Source organism: Gavialis gangeticus, unplaced genomic scaffold (assembly GCF_001723915.1).
Source record: "Gavialis gangeticus isolate Ggan-Ray unplaced genomic scaffold, GavGan_comp1, whole genome shotgun sequence".
Classification (NCBI taxonomy): Eukaryota; Metazoa; Chordata; order Crocodylia; family Gavialidae; genus Gavialis; species Gavialis gangeticus.
The window spans coordinates 47,777,546-47,803,673 of NW_017729030.1; the positions used below are offsets into that span (position 1 = coordinate 47,777,546).

General features: G+C 39.1%; 1 protein-coding gene across 2 annotated transcripts in view; it reads right to left on the reverse strand.

The window, feature by feature from the left end:
• Positions 1-1,756: 1,756 nt before the first annotated feature.
• The window catches only part of SLC10A7 (solute carrier family 10 member 7), a 245,318-nt gene continuing 220,946 nt past the window's right edge, over positions 1,757-26,128 (reverse strand). For both annotated transcript variants that reach the window (XM_019522165.1, XM_019522164.1), the window contains 2 exons: positions 9,912-10,057; positions 1,757-5,549 (listed from right to left, as the gene is read on the reverse strand). In XM_019522165.1, the coding sequence (XP_019377710.1) occupies positions 5,505-5,549; positions 9,912-10,057 (191 nt within the window). In that variant the 3' untranslated portion in view covers positions 1,757-5,504. The remainder of the gene's footprint in view (positions 5,550-9,911; positions 10,058-26,128) is intronic.

Below are 26,128 nucleotides of genomic sequence, written 5' to 3' on the forward strand. Positions count from 1 at the left end.
CTGTACTGTCATGGCCAACTCTTGCTCCCTTGGTTTGAGCAGGGGTCCCAGCAGTTTCTGGTACTATGCCCTAGTTCAGATGACCCACTACTTGGACTGAGACAGCAAAAACAAGAAAGTGAGTTTGGCACAGTAAAGCTTACTATATTCACCAACATAAATTCACTAACAACTAGCAGGGTCTAGTTTATGGCTATTTTGGCAGCTATCTACCACTAGTGTCATTAGATTATGTTTCACTCACAGCTATTATCAGCTCATGCACGTTTACTTCCTGAAGTGAACTGGGTCCCTGGTTTCAGAATATGGAATAAGAGCAGTAAGTGAAGTATAGCTCTTAGATTTTACCAATGTGCATGTCAGAATCAGTAACCAGGCATACAACGTTAATATGACACAAAGGGATTCAGTTCTTCACTATGCTGGTGAAGCCTCTGACTTTCTTTCCCTTCCTGCGCAAATTTGAAGTAGAAAGGGTGTGTGTCAAGTAGGGAGCTTGATTCAATGATAGTTGTTGCTCACTTCATTGTTACTCTGTAGGGTGGCTGGCAGGCAGGGACTGCTATTGTAGGCGTATCTAAAAATATTTTAAAAACTTGGCCTCCACTGATGAGAAAATTAAGTGGTGACTCATGCCCTGATCATGTCCAGAATGGATTACTGAAATTTAATGGACTCTGAAACTGATATTCCACAGAGACTGCAATTCCGGGTAGCAGCTGAGAAATCCCATCAACACCAAATGCCTCCAACACATTTCCTCCATTCCTTTGATCATTGCATTGGTTACAAATTAAACCTCACTTCCTACTGAAGATCTCACTCTCAACCTCCATAACAAAGGAAACAATTAAAGAGCTCATTTTACAACTTCTGCTTGTGCACAAGCTTCTAGCCTGAAGCAGACCTGCCTCAACTCAGTTCTTTGTGATGGAAAGCTGAAGGATCCAGTGTGTAGTAGATTTGGAAATCACCACTTTTTATGATAACTTGCAGCGCCACTGATTAAATTTCAGTAAAATCTAAACAAAAGTGCGACACTGCATATGTATAATTACCTGAGAGACAGGTTTTATTGTTCTGTAGTTGTGCTTACATAACCATGGAGATTTGGAACCAAAGTGCCTATCCAAAATAACTCAAGTCCTAACAATGACATGGTTCACACATAGGAAAAGATTGAGATAAAATCTATCCTAAACAGGTCAGATCCATTTAGCTGGGCTGTCAATATGGAAGACTGTGATAGGGAATGCACTTTTAGTGGGCATACCTCTGAGCCAACAGATTTTAGGGTTGTTATATGCTAGCCAGAACAAGCCACTAGATGATACAAAAGTACTCTTCATTTACTTTTTTTTCACATGCTACATAATGCAGAGCATTTTCAGAACAATACAGATACTTCTCCAATAGCTTCCCTTGGGAGACTATGCCACAGATTAACAGACCTGTCACTGGAGCTGCACAAGTACCATCCAGGGTGGAATTTAGGCCGTTGTTTATTTAACATGTTTACATGTTTATGATACCTTGCCATAATAGTAAGGTAAAGTCATTGGTATTAAAATAAACTGAAGAAACAATGATACAGCCTATTACCCCCCCCCAGGGTAATTCCCAAATGCATCAACATCTATCTATTTAACTGCAAAACAGCCTGTATGATCCAAGTTTAAAGAAAATAATCATGCTGTAATAGGCCCCTATACAGAGTTCGGCGTAAGATCAAGATTCAATACAAAATACAATTCAGTATTTGACATTTCAATTTTAATGCCAGAGTAACATCAGAAAAGTAACTATTCTTACATATGTGGATTTGCAAACAATTATATATTTTGGACTTGGTCCTTTCTCATTATTTATACATATATGTATGTATGTATGTGTACACTTACACACATATATATCGTGCTTACATACACAAATTTTCATCCTTTTCTATCCTCCTCCTCCTGTCAAGCTATTCCTGCAGAAAACCATACACATGTAAAATTGAAGATGAAAAGTGTGATTAGGGAGCATACTACAAAGGGCTCCTCTTTCCCTGTTCACCAGAATAATTTATGCAGCTGTATTTTTTGTAAAAACAGACGGCTGAATTCTTCTTTTCTTCTGTGGATGGGTGTAAGTCACCAGTCTCTGTTGGGACCGCAGCTTTGTTGGCTGTGTGCTGCTCACGTTAAGGAAGGAACATACAAATAATGACAAAAAAGTAGTGGAACTTGATTTCAAATAAATCGTTGGGTTATTTTACTTTAACATATTACTTGGACCATTTTAACCCATTAGGTTTTGTGCTTCACATCTGATTTAGACACATAAGGGAAAATCAACTCTTCTGTTAGTTTCGTACCAAAAGATAGCCAACTCTTCAGCTCTATTGTGTTATTTTTTCCTGCACTGACAGTAATATATAGAATTCAAGATATGCAGAATCTAAGGCATTTAACGAGTGAACAGTATTCTCAAGTCCTAACACAGACAAAATTCTCATTGCCAGCAAAAGGAGTTTTGCCTGAAAATGAACAGTCAGCTTTCTCTTGGCAACTCTGAAGCAAAGCTCAGGAACCCTCAGAAGATTCCTCATCTTCTTCTTGTAAAAACAGCTCTGTATTTAATTCTCTTTAATCTGATAACAATTTGCAATATCCTCTACTTGATTCTCCCCCCTTCTTCCAAGTAAAATCAGGTCTTTGAAGTTATTTACAACAGAATAAAATGGACTGTATGTAGAGAAAAAGATTTCCAAATTCCATTGATAAAATATATATATTTTTTACAATACATTTTTTTTAAAAAGGGACAAGCAGTAACCTCCAAAACATCATCGTCAAAAGAATGAAACTTCAAGTTACAAAAATATAATGCTGAACTGTTTCATAAGGAAGTTTGTATTTTCTCTTATTTCGCATTAACCAAAGTTATTTTTATAAAGACGTGTAAGCGTAATTGAAGGCATGACATGAACAGCTTAACAGTCTTTAAACATAACAAAATATTTGGGATATGAATAATTAAGTTCCACTAAGTATGGATTTAAAAATGTATTTCTGTTTTGCTTTGCACCCCTTTCAGAACAATATATCCAACATTCATTTATGTAAAAACAGAAATAAACATACAGCATTTAAGCTCAATAATCACACTGAACAGGACCTAACAAAATTCTCTATGGAAAACAGTCCACCATATTGGTAACGCAGTAAATGTATAACAAAGACATTTTCAAAGGAATCTAAACTAATTGCTGCACATAGCGAAGGCATTAGATTCAGTACTTTGAGGTAGATCAGCTGGAATATTAGCAGTGTATTGACTGCTCAGTGTAGACACATCCAATGAAGGGGAAAAAAAAATGTGTGCAAGAATTCTCTCTGGGGTTTAAACCAGTCATCCAGAAACTCATGCTCTCTTTGGGCCTGATCTCATGCCTGTTAAAGCCAGTAGAAAAATTCACTCAGTCTCATGGAAGCTGGATTAGGCCCTTACGTATGTACACTTTGGAGGTTCAAAAGACAGTCAAGGAAACAAAGCCAAAAGAAGGTGTACTGACCCTGTGCCCTTTATCTAACCCTTGGATGTTTTTAGTATATGTGTTAAGTATCGAAAAGGAATTTGGATGCACACAGAGCCAGCTAATGATAAAGGAGAATTTACTATTTGGCTCTAAAAATACGGGTGTGAGCTGCTTTTTTAATTTACTAGTTTAGCTTGTTAGAGGGCTTGAGCTGCCCTCAAAAGGCACGCACTTGTGGCATACTTCAGTAAGCTTAGTGATGATGCAAGCTCAACCTCAGGTATGGAGAGGCATCTCTCCATCTGCTTAAGGCAGGATTCCTAGCTCTAATCTAGTCGATGAGGGGGACTCTGTACCTTGCAGTTCCATGCACTTTTGGTAGTTGCTTGTTTTATCAATAGGGGCTGTTGATTTTACAGCACATTCTTGGCGATCCATAGTGAGAGCTGATGTCTTAGCCTTGTCAGCAGCTCAGACCATTCTACCGTAAAGCATCTCTGCTTGGCATCAAACATCAAAATCAGGATAACATGGCAGATTCACCAAACAGGACTTGAAGAACATATGGGGTCATTCATCCCAAGGGTCTATTCCCCTTGGCACAGATCAGATTCTCAGCTGGTATAAACTGCCATTTGCATGAGCTGGGAACCTATACTCTTATACAAGTTGAATGCAAGGGTAAGAGTGATGTGCCTGGAACCCTTGAACTCTGCACTTGTGCTTATTATGGTTTGAGATTTGATTTTTACTCCTTCTGAGGTCTTGATGTACATGCCCTATCCAGTTCTTACAAGTGGGTGAATTGTAGCATCCCCATTCTAGTTCCTTGATTTTCTGAATAAGGTGCAGTGCTTGTTGTGTGCTTAAAGATTATACACCTCTTCCTTCCACATAAATAATATTGTGTATCCAGATTCTTTTTTCTTATAATTTTATGACAAAAATAAATAAATATTTTATTTAAAAAAAATGCTGCAATTGATTGTCAACTTAATTAAAATAGCGTCTTTGCTACCACAAACATCTTTCTTAATTCTTGTTACAACCTTAATTGGAGAAAAATAATTGTCAACATTCTAGTTCTCATAAGCCATTATTCATTTCTAATATGACAATTTATAACTTAGCTTGCTTATGACAGTTTCAACATTAGCATCTGCAATTGTGTCATTGCAGATCTCTGTGTTACATTTGGAAATGAAAAAAGAAAAACAAAAATTTTTGTTCACCTTGGGTAAATTATAAAAAGTCTCCTAGCTGCACAACATAACTTCACTCAGAACCCAAACAGTAGACCATTTCTTTGAAGAAGCCTATGATGCATTTAAGATATACAATGGCACAATATCATAAAATGGAATTGAAAGAAATTTCTTGAGAAAACCATTAGCTTTGAAGGAATGTCTAGACAACTGCGTCAACACATGCAAATAATTTATGCTTCTCAGCTTCCATACAATGGATGGCCCCATGCTGAGTGTACACAAACTCAGAAGAAAAAGGCATGTCACAGTTATATGACTGGGGAGGGTAACAGAATCACAGAGAAATTCAAGTCAGTCTTGAATCAAAGTTCAGCAAGCACTTCCCTGTAGTCAACTAGCAGAGAATTGTGCTGCTAGTAATTTTGGCTAGTTTAAAACATTAACTTACAGCTGGTGACTCCTAGCTTGAGAGACAATGAAGGGAACGCAACTTTTAATTACTAGGATCATCCACTCAGATAGAAAAATAAAAACTGAATGACTTCAAAATACTGTACAACCTCTTTCAGTAGCCGACAAAGTGGCTTCTGGAAACAATGCTTTTGCCAAAAATGCATTTTTAAGGCACTTAAATGGGTATAACTTTTTAGTTACAGATATAAAAATAAAATATGCACTGAAGCAACATTCACAAATACCAGTCTCTGTCATTGTCTGTGTGTGTACAGTATAGTACATATATACATTCACTGTGACACGGACCAACTTCACTGTTATACCTTCACAGGTGCTTTGGGCTGCCTTGTTAACTTCAGTGCCTGCAAACACGAAACAAAACAGTCATACAAACATACACAAGACAAGCTTTTATTTTAGTGGCTACAATAAGACAGTGGATTTCCAGGTGGTTCTGAGAAATATAAGCATGCAGAAGATAAACTACTCTGCTTAGGTTGTATAATGATCTTTTGCTGTTAGCTATTGACACTGGGACCTCTAAATGCACTCTCCCATAGCCAGGCATTGTGCTTGGCAGGTGTTGGAAAAGGTTCTTGAAACTGCACAACCAACAGGTTAGACCAGGGCTGTTCAACTGGCACCGTGCAAGGGGTTAATCTGTGGCCTCCAGGGTCCCACCTGGCTGCGACCTCCCCCATCACTCCCAACTGTAGCAGCTGCAGCTGGAGGCTCCAGGCTCCCCTTTGACTTTTTGCTTCCTGCCCTGCCCTGGGAGGCGGGGTGAAGCAGTGGAGTCAGTCACCCGTGCTTGCAGTCACTGTGGAGCTGTGGTTCATGTACCCTTGTGCCTGCATGGTGCAACAGGGGTGGGAAGCACCCATGTGCCCATTGCAACGGGGAAGGTGGGGCAATGGGGTGGACTCAGCTTTCTGAGGCTCTTTTCTATGGTTTTATGATTCACCTACGTAGGTCACTACTGGGTGGCTGACAGCAGAAGAAACGAGCAGGAAAAGGGCTAGAAGTGCTCATGAAGGAAGATGGATCAAGTCTTCGCTATCTTTGAGAGCAAAAGTTAAGCTTCCTGCTCAAGAAACCATCTTGTGAAGTGGCTAATCCATCTATTGACTTGTTTTAAATTCACTATTTTGGAAAAGATGGTTAAGAAGGTTGTGGAGAGAGAATATCTGCAATCCTCCTATTCACTGTACTTCACACCATCTAGTTTAAGACTTCTTTTCACTGCAGAATCTGTACTACTTGCACTGTTTGATGATCGGCTACCTCTGTCAGTCATTCCTTCCTTTTCCAATACATCCCCAGAGGAAAAAAATAAGCAGTAACCTCTCAGTGCTGAGGATAACTGTTGCCATTGAGTTATGTCTGTAAGAGTCCCTATAGCTTGCTACCACTCCTGCTCAATATTTATGTAAGGCAGATGTAGACCACGTACATTCAATATGCTAACAAAATTCATCTCTATGGTCTCATCAAGTAGGACCCAACTTGTGAAACTGGCTAAATTACTCAGTTTGGTTAATGGGAGTTGGGTGCCTGTGGGTTAACAGAGAGGTCCTTCAGAGGGGCTAATACTCTCACTTGCTATGTGTGTGCTGGGTTAGACCCTCACCTGCTCCTCATGCAAAAAATAGAAGGTCTTAAGAATGATTTTAATCAGCGGCACTTGGACAGAACTATTTTTAGTGTGGATCTTATTTATCCAAGTCTCTGTCCCCTGAAGATAAAACTACAGCTGTGCACCCTATGTAGATTTACAGTAACTGTATGTAGACGTGTGTTTGTCAGGCAGTTGCAAATATCCTACAAATGGTTTTATACAACCCTCTAGTTAGCTTTTAGGTGCAATATAAAGTGCTGGGAGAACAGCTTTCTAAGACATGATTATCTAAGAGGCTACTTTCTTCCTGTGGGATACTTTTGCAAGTGCTATCAACAACCAGGCTAAAGTTAACAGCTTGCTAGTTTGTGAGGTTGGGGGAGAGGGCAGGCATTTCCTCATGAAGGGTACTCAAGCCCTATCACTCACATACCCCTTTGTATCCAAGACAGACTGCTTTTGCCAACCTTCAGAGCACAGTTCTCTTTTTTTTCCTTGCACTTTAACTGAAGGGGTGCTTCAACAGATGTCGGCTGATGTGAGGGGGGACACTATTATTGTGATGAGTTGGTTAAAAAAAGTGATGGATGTTCTAAGAGATAGGGGCTGGTGAGAGTCTTTTTATTGTAGATATTTAGTGTATCATTAACTGTGTACATATTTTAAAGTTGATAAAAGCTCCTTAAAAAAAACCTGTGGGAACAAATGAGGTGCATGTAATGTGACGCCCCTTTCCAAACACTACTATTAAGTATTGTTAAATGCAGCCATTAGAAACTATATTCTTGGGTATTATACTGCAAAGAGTTTAGGGGAGAGAAACCCTTCTACAATTTGTTTGGGGCATAATTTCTTTTATTTTATTGCTTGGCAGATTCTGCTGCCATACTTTCAACCGAGAAAGACCTCACTATAGATGAACCACTAAATATTTAAATTCAATTTCATACAAGCAGATCACATGTACTATCATAATTAAGCAAGAATGTCAGTGGAACTGAGTACTGTGACTGGATAACCGTCTCCCACTGCAAGCGAGATGCCAAAGTGAAGCCAAAATATTTACAGAAAATAAACATCAAGGTGATGATGACATGTTTGTTTTCAAAGTAGGAAACCATTATCCAGTCATAACATTCAGTTCTAGTGTAATTACTGCACCGGTACTGCTAAACAACTTCATTGATTTGAAAACTATAGGAGTAATTAAAATAATATTAACGTGGATAACCCAGAACATCAAGTGCAGAATATGGGTGCAATAGAACAAAAATTTCTCAGTATATCCTTATTGTAACTTTATAGTCTGGTTAGCACAAGTGACCAATTTGAAGCTTAATGAGTAAAAGGCTCATGGCTCGGAGAAGCTCAGAAAAAGGGTGCAATGGTATCGCTAAGCCACTTTTGTTCTCCTTCAATCGTAAACTGAAGAATTTGTGGTTTTATACCCTGCCTAAAGGGTGGCCTAAACTGCAACAGCTGATAGCACTCCAAGGACAACTGCTGTAACTGAGGATCACAGAAATGCATTTTAGTTACGGTTACACAGGTTACAGAAAGGAGAAGGATGATATAAAAGTCATGATGCCCTAGCACTTCAGTGATTGTCCTAGGATCAGTGATGTCAATTTTAGATCTGATTTTTTTTGTTGCCAGGAATAGCACAAAGTGAGCTTTGTATATCTGGGGGTCTGGTCTACTATATTTTCACTGATTTTTGCTTAAAGGAGATATTTAAGTTAATTTCTTAGGAATCTTTAGTTTGAGCTATAGGCCAAGATTTCTGGAAGTGACCAGTCATTCTGGATATCTCAACATTTTTGAGATTTATTGTTTATTCGTATGGAATGCAGCAACTGAATGACAGAACAAGCTATAAACAACTTATAACCAGTGGCCCTAAGGGATAAGGCTAGTGATGGTTTTAGATTTGATGCTTGATTAGATTTAGATTTTTGAGATGCTTTAATGGAACTGGACTTTTAGAGAGTCCTGAGCATCCACTCAGGTCTTTTAAATTGGGAAACCAAAAACTGAAGCATCCTCACTCACCAGCTTGGGAAATCTGAGCCCCAGAGTTTATGACAGCACTGAAGGCTGAAGTCCTCAGCTGAATTATGCTAGGTTTAAGCTTTTGCACACTATCGACCTTTAACAACAAGAACACCCTCTCTGGGCAAGGATGTTCTCCTGTTCCACACCTATTTAAACCTTGTCATATCTGTTGACCAAAGGTGCTGCTTAATTTTAATCACGAAGATTGGTTTCTGTGATCTGGATATTTGTGTGTTAGGAACTGGACTGAGACAATTTAATGCATTTCACATAGACTACTAATCAGCTGTCATGGAGTAACAGATTCTACCCCTACTGAAATAAGCCAGTAACTTAAATGTGAAAATCTTTGCATATTCTGTTAGAAGCCTATGAACTCTCCCATGCCACATGCCTGTTTTTAAAACCTGATATGAGATACAATGCCACCATCCAAAAATCTAAAGTTTTTAAAAAATATAATAACCAGCGAATAATAGAAAACAGTAAGAGCCTTAGTTCTGAATGATTTTAATTAATTGTAATTCAGGATCTCATTTAAAACACACCCAGTAGATAGAAAGGACCCCAAGCTAGCAGATCTGTGAAATCCCTCATAAGAATAAATTGTAAGGCTAGCTAGCTAGCTATATTAGCTAGAGATTGACCCAGACTTCAAGGGACATTATTATTAGGTATGATGCGAGCCAAGAACCTGGCTTGTTATATTAAGTATGAGGATAGGTCCAGATGCAGAGATATGAGCTGGATCTGACCTTCTCCAAAGTCTTGGATGACTGAATCTTAAAATTATTTAAGTTGGTCTAATAAAAGAAATCAGATTCACCCAAAGAACTTTGTCTTGCTGAATCTTGAGGGTTTTTTTTTTTAATCTATTGTGAATATCATCATTGTCATAAAACAGGTAAAGGTATAGAGGAAAACCCTTGGTATAGATGGTCTGCATCAAGAAAACTGAAGGTTTCAGTGACATTTACTTACCATTACTATTTCTTATATTAAAGAAATAATAGTTAGCATTACAAATACTTCTATGAGAGCAATGTCTTACCTTTTGCCTAGAAATCATCCAAGACTTTATTGTTGGTACCAGTAGACTGCCAAGAAGAATCTGAGCCGGGTGATAGATAAGTAAGGGAACAGAAATTAAAGACAGGTGCTCATAGCCCGCAAATACTATCTTCAGCATTGGAATCCCTGTGGGCAGAAAGACAGTAGATTTTGCTTCTGAGTTTGCTTTTTATATGTAGGATCACAGCAAAGCATTTTGCATTTTACTAAGATTTTGAACCAGAACCCCCCCCCCCCCCCCCCCCCCCACATTTCTGCAAGAATGAAGACACAAAATTAGCTTGTAAGAAGCAAAAGAAGATATGAATGCACAACAGCTTCACTGCAAAGGACCTCTTTCCCTCTGGCAAAAAGGAAAGAGCTGGAAAATACCAGGACAGCTCCCAACAGAGGTTTCCTAATTAAGTTGAGAGCTGCCAAATTCCAGCCAGAGGCTTGATGTAGATCTGTTCCTTCCTGGAGGGTGATTGTGCAGGTGCTGGAGGGAGCCTTACATTTACTTTTTCTTCTTGTGCCATGTTCCCCACCCCCTGCCTTCCAACCTACTTATCTCCTCCGATTCACAATTTTCTTCCAGTCCTATCAGTACTGTGGGAGCGTTGTGCCATTTCCATAGTTAAACACTAAGCCACTGGCCCTGTCTGCTGTGATTGATGCATGTAACCAAGGTGGAGAGCCAAGTGCCAGTTTAAGGAATATTCATGTGGTAGAGAACAACCCTGCCTCTCAGAAAAGAGAAAAAAGGCCTAATGAGCTAATGGAGCACAACAGATCAATTGAAGGAGTTGATGGGTAATTAGAGGTCACTGGGGAACACAGGGTGCTCAGACTTGAGAAATATCACGAAAAATAAAGACTTGCTCAATGTAGTTTTAGGAATAGGACAGACCAGCACTTGTATGGGATGACTTGGAGAGGGATGATCCTTCCAAGAATAGGGGGTTGGACTACATGACCTCCTTAGGTCCCTTCTAGCACTACTCTTCTATGAAATAGGATCTTGCACTAGTGGTGAACAATTATTTTAGCTGGTGGGCCACTTATTGAGTTTTGGTAAGCCACTGATGGCCACACACAAAGTCTTTCAGAAGAAATAATTTGAACAAATTATAGCTAAAACACAAATCATATACTAAAAATCAATAATCTATGATAACTTATTTTTGTACACTATTGTGTGCAAAATATCATTTCATATTATTTCATTTATTAATATAAAATATTATTTCATTTCAAATATTATTTTATTTCAAAAATATTTTTTGTTCTGATTTATCTTTTTTGAGTAGCGTATATATAGAGGCAACTGCATAACAGCTCAAGATTGAGTCTTACTCTTGTATACTGTGTGTGGGGTGTGTGGTGGGGGGATGCCTGTGTGCTGGGAGCTGGCTGATGGAAGAGGGAGGAAGGGAGGGTCAAGGTCGGGGGGACAGCAGTGGGTGCAAAGCAGTCCTGCCAGGAAGTTGTGCACACTGGGCAGGACTGAGGGCAGGGCAGTGCCATCTGCAGGCATGAGGCAGGTGTGGGCAGGAGCATGGCATGGGTTGGCCTGGGTGGATGAGTGGGCGGGGCTTGGCCGCATGCAGAGTGTTTTGTGGGAAGCCACAGGCCGGATATAATCAATTAGTAGGCCACACCTGGCCCGCAGGTTGTATTTTGCCCACTCTTGTTTTACGTGGTCCCCTCCCACCTAGTGGTGAGATGCCATAATAGCACCTGTTGCAGCAGTGACTTATGGCAACAGGTGGTCTGTCCTCTCCAGATCATGAACACTTTACATTGTTGTACAGCACAGATGTAAATGTTGAGAAGATGCAAACCAACGACACCAAAAGCAGGAAGGTAACAACTTGCAAAAAACCAAACACAAGCGGTTTGGGGAAAAAAATTGCCATGAGTCAGACTTGCCAGGTTCCACAGAGTCTTAGCACAGAATGAAAGAGGCCAAACCATCTGATGGCTGCTCAGTGACCTATGTGAAATGAACTGCTGCTGATGCGAGTTCCTTTCTCAGTAGACTATATCACAAAAATCATTTGCAGAATTAGTACTGCTCTTGGTTGGCCAAAGGTCAGATGAAGCCTGACTGTTTCATTAGGTAATGAACCACACTCTCTCTTCTTTCATAGGGCGGCCCATGGTTATGGCTGAGAGAAGAATATGGGGAAACTTATGCTGATACTGTTTGAATACTGTCATGTTGATCCAGAAGGACTGCTGCCTTTGTAACTGTCGGTCTTCCTAAGCAATAATGGCTACCTAACATTTAGAAAAAGTAGTGCATTCTTTTAAAGAAAAAAATGGAATATAGCTATGCAGCTATTTACTTCAAACCCTTTTCTGGTTCAAAATCTCTTCCTAAGACTTTTACTATTACCCCCAAAAATGAGGGGTGTTCACAGAGGTCGTAATCTACCAGTTCTTGCACTAACCATGCAGAGGATCAGATATGAATGTACTTTTCCAAAGGGAAACCCCTGAGAATTCAGCACATTTTATTCCTCACTTAAATGCAGTGGACACACACTGGTTACCTCCATCTTTTGAGCAAAAGCTAGCCAGGAGAGACATTCTTTCAGATACCATCTGTGTGTCACCACTGAGCAGCCCATAACTGGGATCCAAACAAAGAGATCGTTTCTAATAAAAACACTGCTTTGCCTATAATGGCCAGAATCTTTTTCTTTTCAACTTTCCTGGCCACCCAGATCAACTGTTGCCACCCTCCTAAATGAGGAAGCATAACTTACTTGCCACATATTTACTGCTACAGCTAGCACTTCACTGCCCGGGATACCTGGATCCAAAAGATGCTGCCTCACACTGATCAAGGCACTCTTCCAATCGTTTTAATCCTTTTAGTTTCATGATATTAAACTACTGAGTCTGAACTTCCAAGCCCTTACCCATGCTTGAGTAAGGGCATACATATTTCCAGTGAAAGGCTGTTAAAATTAATCAGTTTGCAGTACTAGGTTCAATATTAGTAAACATGCTCAGACAGCATCTTGGATTTATCATCAACACAGCTAAATTAGCTTTCAATACTAAAAGTTAGTTTTGTTGTGGCATGCATAGCTCAAATCAAAAGGCCGCTAGACCGACCGTACTTTTGAAAGGAATATGGGATTCACAGTAACCTGTTGGGCAGGAAGAGCTTGCCAAGGTGCAGAGAATTTCTTGTTCTTTCATGTGTGTTTAGGGGTTCATGAATGTACTGTATCTGACTGTACACATTAACAGATATCTCTATTATCAAAGATTGTAATTTACTACACAATCCCACCATACTGTCTTTCTACAATAGATTATGGTTTTCTAGCCAAACAATTTGCCACCTCAAACTTTAACCCATTCAAAAATGCAGCCAGAAAAAAAAATATGATACTTTAAATAAAAATAAAAATCTGAACATGTCCTAATTGACCATCATGCTATGACAATATTTATATAACAATACAAAAGGCAGAAGCAAAATTAGAACAAACAGTTTATGATCTCAAGCTTGTTCCATATCCAAAGTGACCAAAATGTTTTTCAAATGTCTGAGAGGCATGGATTTTTGTGGGCAATATTTTTTTGTTGGAGCAACTGTGTCACTCACAAAAATCCTTGTCTCTTGCATTTTTCCTGAACCATCACAGCTTCAACTCTACTTTGACCTGGCTTTCAAACATATACATCATTTCTGGGACATAAACAGACACCAGACATTATAACCTAAAAGGTAACTTTTTTGAGGGTAAAGTTATGATGCCAGTAAAACAGGGAAGGAAAATGAGAGTTACCACCTATAAATACAAAACCCTGTAACAACTCTGACACTATAATTATATAATTATAAGTATGTCATAAAGTTTTAAGGGATCCTTAATTCACTGATTATTTAAAATACATGTCAGAACAATCGGTCCTTTTACAAATGTACAATTACAACAACATTTCTATAAATGACTAGGAAAAACTAACTGGAAGAGGGGAAAAATAGGCAAATTCTCCGGTAAAGATTATTTAAGTACGGAAATTTTTTTTTTCTTTTTTCTTTTTATCCAGTTCCTGATTACTGAAATTCCAGCCGATGCTAGCTGTCAAGAGCACGTAGTAAATATCACACCAGAGAGACTATGAAGATTGGACCCTTAGAGGCTCATGTCAGCAACAGTGCAACAAAAACAACAAGAAAGGTGTCAGAAGTTTTGCTTTTAACTGAATAATAATAAAAAATCCCACCAAGAAAATAAATGTTGAAATTAAAATATTTCTCTGTAATACTTCCAGAATTACTCATAACTTTGAATCCAAGCAAGTGAGGAAAATACATTATTTTTATGTTATGCAAGAAAGAAACTTGAACGGGAAACCTTTCATATCACTTTATTTCTTTGTAAGATGTTGTAAAACAAACAAGCCCACAAAGAATGCTACTGTTATGACTCCTGGGCTAAGCCTGCATGGAAAATATATTTTTATGTTGAGGTTTGAACTGCTGTTAACTGACTTTATAGCAGAAAACACTGACTGAAACAGTACTGACATGAGCAGGTGCTGCTATAACAAAAAATAATAGAGTGAGAGGGCTGAGTTTAAATTTTTCAGATGGATAGCAAGAAAGGAAGGTGCTAAGCAAAAAGGATATGGTTATCTTTATTTTTGTTTGTCTGCTCCTGTTTTGTTCATCACTTATAGCATACAGCAACCAACCCTAATGTAATACGATAGCTACAGCAACACTACATTAATTCAGACAAAGTCTGCAAAGTACCAGAGTATACGCATTACAAAAATTAGCCTCGTCATACTCCCCTTACAGTTTTTCAAAATGCAAGAAGGTCTCTCACCCCCTTCTCTGCACATCTTGTTTGCAGTCTGACCCAATAGTTTAAAAGGTGTAACGTATACAAAACTCACACCAACTGGGTTTCTTGCTTTTTGTCATATCTCTTATGTAGTGTAATTTGTCCTGAATGGCACTAGTGTAAAAGGGATTTGCTCTGGGGTTTGTTGCTTATCTGTGATTTTACATTCCCCTGCAATGCCTCATATAACTTCACAGATCAAACGAACAAGTAGCTGAACACTCTGGGAGTGTGTGGCCAGGGCCATATCCCATTCACTTCCAAAGAAAGAGGGAGAAATGGGGCCCAGGCATGTAACAGAAAAGCTTATTGTGGGATCAGGTTAGAGAGAGGAAAAGCAAAAGGGAGGAACATCAGGAATTATTTCAAAATATGTCCTTGTTCCTAAGAGGAACACCCTCCCACCCTAACACCAAAGAAATGCCAAGCCACCCACTCACTTTCCAGCTGTATTTTTCTCATTTATCACCCCTTTGGTCTTGCTCCCTTCGCCTCCCTCTTGTCTGTGCTCACTGCCTTTGCAATGCTCCTCACTCCTTGGCTCCTGCACTCAGGGGTCTTTCTTTCTTTTCTGTTCCTTCCCCCTCTCTCCTTCTTCCCTGCTCCTTCTTTTGTGTTACCACACACTCGTTTGGCCTGTGTGCTTTTGCTGCTCACAAGGGTCCGCTCACTAACAGTGTAATGCAGGGTGCTGACAGACGCGCAGATCCCCAGTCTCACTCATGTAACATACAGTGCTTCACAGAAAGCGCCATGAATTAGACTGACCCCCCTGACCCAACAGACGCTTGCTGTTGGGTCAGGAGTGTGGGGGATCAAGCTCCACTTTGGAACCAACCTAGGAGGAGCTGTGTGTCTGCAGCTTCTCTCCTCTCCCCCCACCCGACTCCCCAGCTCCAGAGAACTGGCACTGGTATCCCATTTCCCCCTGATACTCGGTTTCTTCTTCTGTGAGTTCACGACTTCTTTGTTATTATTCTTAGCATACGTGGAAAAAAACTGCAAGTAAGAGAAAATCTGTTCATCCTCTCTCCATGGCTATCAACATGGCCAACAATAGTGACACCATAACGGTACAGAGTGCGAGTATTAGAAGAGCTATGTGTGCTCCCCTTCACCAGGGAGGTATTCTGATTTGTCCCTAAGGTTGTCCTTTGACCAGCCCTGATCTAAGGCTACTGTTTCCCTAGTAACCAGCTCAACTGAAATGTATTTATCCTTCCCCCAGCCTTGCACCCAATGTAACCTCACACATCTCTCCCTCCCTCCTTCTCTCTCCCCTTGTTACTTTTTCATTTTCTAGTCTCCTTTATACAAGGCCCATGAAAATATCATGCTGCACTTCACTACATTTAGTTAAATGTAAAATAATAATAATAATAAAAAACCTACAAGATTTGAAGGTATTTTTAAGCAAATTTAAATACAGGGCTCTTTTCATCTAGCTATCGCTGCAGTAATATAAATGAAGCAAATTAATTTTAATGCTCCAAGGTACTGATTCTGTGTCACCGTAGTTGACAGGATCCAACTAGACTTTATGAGATGGCATTTGACTTTATGGAAGTGAGCACTATGCACGCATTTACAATTTTACAGGGACTTTAAGCTGTCATGCTGAAAAATGTTTATAAAACATTAATCAAAAAATGCCTCTTTAATACAATGCATTGTCTGAAAGATGTTAGAAGGCACATATTGTAAATGGATTCTTTTTCTGACTAAAGTAATTTCTACCAAAAGCATTTCCCCATTGCTATACAAGTACACAGTGTGGATAGATAAAGAGCACTTTCTCAGCACATTACTACCTGATCCAAACACTTGGGAAATCACTAATGTACAGCATGCCATATTTCCATGTCACACATGACACATTTGTCTAAAATTACCCAACAGAGTTTGACATTGCGGCATATTCCATAGCAGAGCTTTCAACTGACATCTGCCAAGTAAGAACTTCAAGTAAGAGCTTTCTTCTTCTAACAAGCAAGTAAGAGTTTTCTTTTATCCTATGCCCATGATGGAAGTGATAAAACAATAAGTACTGGAACTCAGTTTTTTTTCTAGTTTAATATGTTTATTTTATGCTCCCTGAATTTGTAAGCTTCCCTCATAGCAGTGCTTCATCACTGCTATGATTTGAAAGAACTTAATAGAACATTTTTATTACTACCAAAATGTGGGCCATTATCCCTCATACCCAAAACAGAATTATTGCTAGATGCTACACTTATTTACTTTATTGTATAGTTCCCCCCCTTAAATGTCTGTATGCCTAACAATTTATCCTAAAACTTTATTGCTTACATTACTGAACCACATTCCAAATCACTTGTGCATTGCACATATGAGACACTGCAGTATTTTTACTTGGAGAAACATATTTGGTACAACAGAAAGAGAATACTGCTGAGCCTATGGACCCACAAGCCATCAGAGAAGAAAGCAGAACTCACAAAAAGAAATGAAAATATTAAAACACAAACATCAGTTTACGGCTTATAGTACTATATTCTACTTATCTGTACATTTCTAATCTGTTGATTACCATGTTGCTTAAAACTGTTGTAGATAAGAAAAGACTAAATAGAAGCATTACTGGGGTACAATTAATATTAGCTTCTTTGTCCCTACCCAAGTTACATTGCCTTTCTATAGGACTGTTTGAGGCTGATAGTGTAAGCATTGCCAGGCCATTTAAGAATACTGTATACTGAGTAAAGTCCTTTGCAGAGAGGAAAAAGTCTTGAACTGAATGTTGTCAGAGAAAGGCCCTTTCAGCTGGGCCTCCTGTGGTGGGGAATTTCATAGCCAAAACTTGACTCCAGGGAACGTGCTTCATGATTTTGCCAACCATGCTGTTCCTCTCGATGGAGGTATTTCCAAGAAAAGAAAGGACAGTTGTGGACAGAAGCTAGTTCTAAACCATTTAGACTATAAATGGGCATCACATTTATCCTGGGATAAACTGTTGTCTCAGGATAAATCCTAAAAAAGTTTCCTTGATAAGAGGTAGTAGTAATTTATCCCAGGATACAGCAACGTATGTCGGTACAGTTATCCCAGGATTGTGCGACCGAATCAATGGCAGAACAGTGGCACTGCATTCAGCTGCTCATTAAACTGTGGGCAATGTGTGTACATGCCAATCCTGGGATATTTTATTTTGGGACAAACACAGGCACAATTTATGCAGGGACAAATCCAACATCTATTTCTAGCCCCAAGGATCAGCTATGGGAATGATGTTGTGGAAGCAGGTAAATTCTTGGATGGAGAGCTATCAGCGAGTGCAGCGCACTGGTAACATTATGATTAGTTTTTGTTTTAGAGAGGTTTCATATTGTACTGGGTGGAACTTTAATTTCACCTTTGCAGTTATTCTTAGGGAGCAGAATTTGAAGAACAATATAGCTAGGCCCTGAATCCTAAAGGAAGAGGCAAAATCTTCTGGGTAGCTGTTTTTGCTTAGCTTTCTGGTTGTTGTTACTCTAGGACCTTGGGACAGCACATCATTTTGATGATATGAACAGGTGCCTTTGATCATAGTTGGATTCAGGGGGTGGTGCAGGTGTGGTGTTGCGCATGCACAGTGAGCTCTCTGAACTCCGTGGCTTGTCCATGTGGCTACTGACAAAAGCCTATGTTGGCAAGGCTCCAGAACCCAGGGAGTGAAAGCTGCCACAGTTTGCACCCGTTCCTCCACTCCAAACAGGAGATAACCCTACTTCAGCTGGAAGCCTTGGCAGGTCTGTGCTTATCCTGATGGACAATGCAACCCATGCACCATAGGAACGATAAAGAATCTTCAAAAGAGTTTTCAGGGCCCTAGCGCAGAGGCCTGAGAACAGGGACAAAGCTGCGGTGGAACTGAATCCCACAAGCCATTCAGAAGATCAGAGAGGAAAGCCAAACTCACAAAAAGCATGAAAAATGTTACAACACAATTATCAGTTGATGATGATTCTACTGGCCCGCAAGTTACTCCGGGTTGTAAGAGAACCACTTTGTGCTATTCAGTCCTGCCTGTGTGAGATGACACCAGTTGCAAGAGACTTGACAGGGCTGCAATGCAAGTAATGAAGGGAGGAGGGAGGAAGAAAAGATTCACCAGGAAAGAGACAGATATATCTTTTGTCACTAACACCAAAAGAAAAGCTGGAGAAAAGCTAGTGCCCTAGGCAGGCTTTTACTAATTTTAGTTTTTAGCTGTTCAGGTCAGTGGTTTACTATATTCAGATTACCACAGAAGTCTGAGACTGTGCAATGTAAAATGTAGTTACTAAGAAACGGCACATCTTGGTGCTATCAAAGTTTTAAGTAAATAAAAATGTAAAGGGGAAAAAAGAGAAAGTGCAGTTTGATCTATTTCTGGTTTTTCAATGAGTATGTTCAGATTGGAAGTGATGTTTAATGAACGACCCAAGCCATCTCACCAGATGCTAACAATGAAACATTTAACACCAACAACTGAAGACTGGTTCCTTAGACTCAGAAGCACCTCTACCTGCTTGACAGCATTGTAACAGTAATTAGTTAAAAGGGAATTCAAGAACAAATCAAACCACCATGAGTCTTATTTTGAATCTGGTTAATACCTACAATGAGACCCTTGCATATACATGGCAATATGGTAGCACTGGCCCTAGTTATTTTAGAGACATTTTGTTGACATTTAGAGACACCTTATCAAGTAATTCTTCATATAGAAAATGTATGTTAGGAGTTTGTCTCCTACTTCATCAGCTGTACCAAAGCGATGAGTTTCTTGCTCTCAAAGTCAACTCCAGAAATGCCCTTGTTTGTCTATAGTTCCAGTAGCCAATACTTTAATAGAAGAGAGCTATGATAGGGCCTTAGAAACTATAATGGTTAAAAAGAAGTACCTACAGAGGTAGAGAGCTATCGCACAGACTGAGAGCTTTGTTTTAATAAACTCACATTTTCCTTGAATACAACCATTCTACCTTCTATGTAGCTGATGCTAGAATTGACTAAGCATAAAAATTTTGACTATGTGAATTTTACTTAAATATATTATTAGCACAGACATTATAAGATACTCACATGCATTATTCCTACTGTATTTGGGAACACGCAAGGAAGGATATGCTCCAAACTTGTTTCAAATTGTCAGTTAATTTGACTTTTAAGAATATTTTATTTAAAAAAAAAATCTCTCCTGAAGCATCAATGCAAATGAAAACCTGACTGCAAACATTAAACAGAACTTCTTCTCCCTTACTTTATTATTTACTTTTCTGGGCTATGGGAAAAGACAGCTATTAGAAGCTAGAAATGCTGGCACTGACTTTACCTTTGATTCTCTTTTTAGATTTTTTTTGGCCAGAAAAAGAGTATACTTGGTGAAAGAAACCCCAGAGGAACTAAATGATTTACCTTTGCTGTCACTTGGACAATAACTTAAGATTTTGTGGGTATTAGCTCTTTCTCCAGAGTTAGTAACAAGAACTGTGTATAGCTATCTCCTGTTTTAAAATGCTGAAAATTAGGAATGTAGTAGTTATAGGGGATGTTTTCTTTGTTTTAATTCTTGCACCCAAAGCTTCAGAAGTGTCTCGAGTCAGCATCTGAGACCAGCTGCCAGAAGAAGCACTAAAATTAGTACATGTGGATGCGACAGTCTCAGGAAGATTCAGCATCCTCTTCAATGCTCTCAAACTTTAGTACAGATGACATCTGTAGCCTCTGCCAGCTTGGGATAAAGGAATCTTGAGTTGTGTCCAAACTTGGATCTCCCCAGGGGTAATCTGTCAGCTACCTGCTGAGTATAACATAGTCTCTTAAAGCAGATAAATTAACTTTAACTGTTTTTTGGCGGGGAGGGAGGGTTGGGAGGCCTCTCTTGTGCCATTATCATTTTACAGCTGGATCTGTGTGTTTATTTTTTTTTTTTGTTATAAAGAGGTATGAACTTGCTGTCATTAAAAACCTGCAATCTGGTTTTTAGTGTCTGATCCAATTAAGCATACATCTGGGAAGACACACAACCAAATAAATAATTGGAGAGGTGCAACTCTGAAATGACAATTGTTATTCATCGATCTCTTTTTGCAAGTCGAGATTGAGAGATGTAAACTTCAAGTGAATGAGATCTCCTGGGTGAGATTCTTCAGTTCAAACACAGTAAACAACTGTTGTTCTCTGATGCACATTTTAGTACTGCTGGAGGCAAACTTTCTAAATATTAATAAAAACCCTACTACTGGCAGAGACTACAGATGAATAGGAAGCACTGGGAACAAATGCTGAATTTCTTGCCTATATTCAAAGTCTAATCAAAAAGCGTATGTCTCAGGTCAGATAAGAAGGGAGTTCCCCTAAATTCCTGGAGAAGCCCCCTTTTGCAGTCACAGAGAGATCAAATTTTGGAAAATGACAGAATCACGAACATCATGTTAAACACAGCAACAGAAAAGCATGCACTGTGTTCAAGCCTCACAACAAGTCATTTAAACTATAATATTTCCTACTTTGCAGTACACCTATCAAGAGATTATCCTCCTGGAAATAGGGTCACTGTAGCCCCTTTGGGCTGCTCTGGCAGTATAGAGAGACCGTGGGGATGTGGTGGGGGAAAAGGTATTGCCAAAACAATGCTGCTTTTTTTGGCTGCTATGAAATGGCATATATCAAAGCAGGCCTGGGTTTACTCTAAGAAGTGCCTGTTTGGCTATTGTAGTCTAACTGTCACACTGAAAACGACTGTGAATGTTCACTTCGTACGCCAGTCTGAAACACCAAGAAAGCAGCCTGGCAAACCAGGGGGAACTACTTCATTTAAAGAAAAGTATTTTACTATTCTAGTGTATTGCTGTTGAAATGCTTCTCCTATAAAAATATGATATGCTTACAAAGCATATACAACATGAGGGTGAAGTCACTGGTTTGTCTTTATCAACAGATGAAAAAAACCCTTGTGCAGAACCCTGGAGACAGAAATCTTGCTGGCAAAAAAAAAAAGATGCAAAGAAACCACAACTTGATCTAAACTGGGTTTGTTCAAGCGGGCTTGCAGACCCAAGTAAATGAGTATAGTGTTCAGAAGTTTCCTCCTTAAAAATAAACCTATTAGATATATGGTCAGGTGTAAACTTATGATTTCCTATAATATTAAAAAAATATGCTGAAATCATGAGCCTCTGCCAGAAGTTTGTGTGTTGTCTGAGCTAAGGCCTGCATATTTTACTATAGAAAGAAAAAATTTACAGAGGGAAACATCTAACTCTTGAAATTAAGTTTTATGAATATGGCACAGTAAGTCATGCACTACATTAAGGGCTTAATCTTGTTTATCAAACTCAGTGCTTCCCAGTTGGTGACTGAAATCATGATTTAAGTTGCTGATTTAAATCAATTCACTTTGCAGGCATATAGAGAAATGGACAGTTGGGGTGAGTGGGCCATAGTAAGAGTGCTTCTGCACCTGATGGCACGCAGTCTCTGGACTCTAAAACCTATGTTAGATGATAATGAGGTACAAAGTGGAGGATTATGGGAAAGCAGATGAATGACAAAGACTCTGAAATGTAAAGCCATAAAATGACTTGGAATCAAAGTTTAAATGGATCTCCAGGGTTATATAGTTGAAGTCCCTGCACAGATGCAGGATCCTACTCCTAAACCATTCCAGACAGATGACTACACAGACTTTTCTTGAAAACCTCTATTGAACGACATTCCACACCTTCCCTAGGCAGCTTGCTCCACTCTTCTACTGTCCTTACAATTATTAATTTTTTCCTGAGATTTAATCTAAATCTGTAGTTTAAAGCCAGTGCCTCTTGTCCTGCCCCCTGTGGCAAAGCAGAACAGTTTTTCTCTCTCTCCTTTATGACAGCTGTTCAAATATTTAAAAACTCCTTTTTATGCCCTCTCTAAATCTCTTTATCTTTAACCCAAACTTACTTAGTTCTTCATATAGCTTGCATTCCAATTAAGTTATTAACTTCATACTTTAACAAGAACACAGAGAAACCTTTGGATCCTCTGCAATTTCTCTATGTCCTTAAAATACGTTGCTCAGAACTGGAGAGGGTATTCCAGCTAAGGCCCAAACAATAGCAAGTAGAGAGGTACTTACTGCCCATGCTCCATGCCTTGCACATGTTGCTTGTTAATGTAACTGAAAACCGCATTTGGATCTTTTGCAACAATCCCACTTCTGGCTCATGTGGAGTTTTTGATCCACCATAACCTCTAGATCTTGACAGTGCTACTGCCAAACCATTCAGTACCAAACCAATTTCCCTCATTTTCTCCCTTAGGAGTAGCATCCTGTATATGCTCTTGCTGAATTTCATTTTTCTGCCTATTGCCCTTCTTTCCAATTTATCAAAACCACTTGGAATTGTAATCCTATCCCCAAAAGTGCTTGCAACTGCTCCCACTTTTCTTTAGTCTATAAATGTAATCAGTACACACTGCTGTCCCACATCCATGTCATTAATTAAATGTTAAATAGCACCAGAACAGACCCCTGTGAAACGTCACTTGAGATCTCCTGCCTGTCCAACATCAATCAATTTATAGTTGTTCTTGCGTGTAGTTATTTTACCAATTATGTATCCACCTAACAGTAATTCTATATAGCTCTCATTTTTCCTGCTAACTTATAAAAATGTGTCAAATGCCTTCCTAAAATCCAGGTGTATTATGACCACTGCATTCACCACATCTAAGGAAACAATTACCATGCACAAAAGGAAATGCATTTGATTTGGTATAATTTAGTCTTAACAAATCCAGGTTGGCTGCTAGGGATCACCTCTTCATCCTCTAAATATTTGAGGAATATTTTTAGAATTTAGCTAGTAACCCCCCAGCTACTGAAGTCAGTCTGACTAATCTCTAATTCCCTGGGTTCTCCTTTTAAATGATGGGAATAATGCTTGCTTTTTTGTCATCCTCTTGAACCATGGCCCATCACTTATGAGTTTGCAATTCTCATCAATTGGGGCTTCAAGATTTCTTCAGCTAGTTTCTTCAGCATTCAGGGATTACTTTTTTCAGACTCTACTTACAAAATTAATTCAGATTATTAAAAGTTCTTTTACACATTCTTCACTTATCATGGGGGCATGGATGAAGACTGAAGCAAAGTAGACACTGAGCACCTATCTTCCTTAAAGCTTCTATTAATAACTCACCATATCTGCTGAGCCCTAACACCAGATCCCACAATTTCCCTGGTCTTTGATTTTCATCTGACATATTTGTATAACCTTTTTCTTATTGCCTTTAACATTTGCCACTTGTAACTTGTTTCTTTTTGTGGGCTTTCCTAATTCATAATTTTATTCCCATATGTTCATGCTATTCCTTTTTTACTTCCTTAGTGACATGTTCTTCTTTCCACTGTCTGTATGTATCCATTTTGATTTTCAGGAAGCTTAAAGCCATCTCCGACTCTTCATCAGGTTAGCCACACTGGTTGCTTCCAGACATGTGTGGACATTTGGTTCCCTGGGGACTAGCGGCGGCACACCTTAAGACTTTGACTTTAGTTCACCAAAATAAATACTTTTACTACTTAAGAGCATTTATGTAACTTCGAAACTTGAATTACATTAATTTAAGACAGCGCTGGCCAACTTCTAAGCTGCATGCCATAGGGGCTGCAAATTAACCTCTTGTGCACAGCATGCAGCCTGCGAGTTAGCCAACCCTGATTTAAAAATGTGACAATAGAAAGAAAATGGGAAAATGTACCCTTAACTGGAAAAAAATCCATTAAGGACTTTTAAACAATCTATTGTCAGTCACACCTAACATTCTGCATTTTTGATAGTTGGAGTCGGTAGCAACTACTTATTTTCTTCTGAACAAAACACCTACAAGTTGTAGTTATTCAAGTACTTGAAGGTTTAAATTAAAAAACAAAATATTGCTGAGTCTGCTTGTTTATTTTTCCTGCAGTGACTGATGGCCAGTAATTTGCTCTCTTTTGAAAATACAATAATCCCCTATATTAGACTGCAACTATGTGCAAATATAGGCAACAACCCTGCAGTATTGTTTTAGATGAACCATACTGATAGCTCTGCACTTCCTTCAGGCCTCTTCTTTCTTGCTGAATGAACTCCAGGGAATGGCATCATGTCGGGCTTTCCAGATGGATTATGTGAAGCCATAGCTCAATGTCATTTTCAATAGCAAGACTCATAATTAAAGGTCAAATAGTCACTTCATCTGCAATCAATCAATAGAAGAAGTACTAATACTAAGTACTAATCAATCAATGGCAAATGCACTAATAAAAGCCATGAATCAAATGCCTGCATATGTGTGTGCTCATATGAACGGTGCACGTATATGGGGAGGGAGTAAGGGGAAGAAAGAACAAGTGCGGTTGAATAAGCCAGAGGGTATTGTGGGTACTGCATTTATCCACTCTATAAGTTTGTAGGCCTGACCCACTAGGATACTGAAATATAATTAAATATTATTGTGTGTGTCTACCTGATTTATAAATCACTGAAAGTTTCATTTAAATTAGGCAATATGAATCAGTTTGTGATATTAAATTAAAAATATAAAAAGACCTAGTCAATATAATTTGTCTTTATGCAAACATGCCTTATATCCCGATCTTCGAGGGAAAAAAACCAGTGTGTCAAGTAGTCTGTCTACAAAATAAAACTCAGCATGTGGAAACACCACTCATCTCAGTGCAGAGTGAACACTTTTCCATAGTTTCAACAGTGGAAGTGGCAGTTTGCCTCATGAGCATACACTGCATGGGAATTACCTGGTTTCATAATATGGTGTCGGAGAAAGTGCCTTATACAAGTCTTCTCATGCTTCTCCTTTTACCACTTCTAAAGCTTTAAAGCTGTCATTTCTTCTTCCTCTTTTGTTGGTTCCCTTCTAACTTCCCTAGGGAATGGATGAGAAGCACCTAGTGGAGCTCTAAATGCCAACAAATGCCAAGCTGAGAGAAATCAATCTTAGGCCCAACAGTGAAACTGCAGTTGTAGGAGGTCTTATATACTTATATACTACCAGCTGAATAGTGGCACTAGAGCCTTGAAGGTAAACAGAAACAAATCCTTCCCGATGGGCTTGAAGGAAGATGTTAACCATGGTGATGGAACACAAAAAGAGATGTAATCCCTGACCATTCAGAGCTTGCAATGAAACTTGTAAATAAGCAGCCAGTGCAAAAAAAGCAAAGCATGAGTCATACCCTCCTAGTGATCTGCCCACTGGAGAGGCAAACCTCAGCATGAGGCACCAGCTGGAATGTCTGAGTGCTCTTTAATGATAAGCTCAAAATGAAGCAATCCACCCTGAAGTTAAAAAAAAAAAAAAA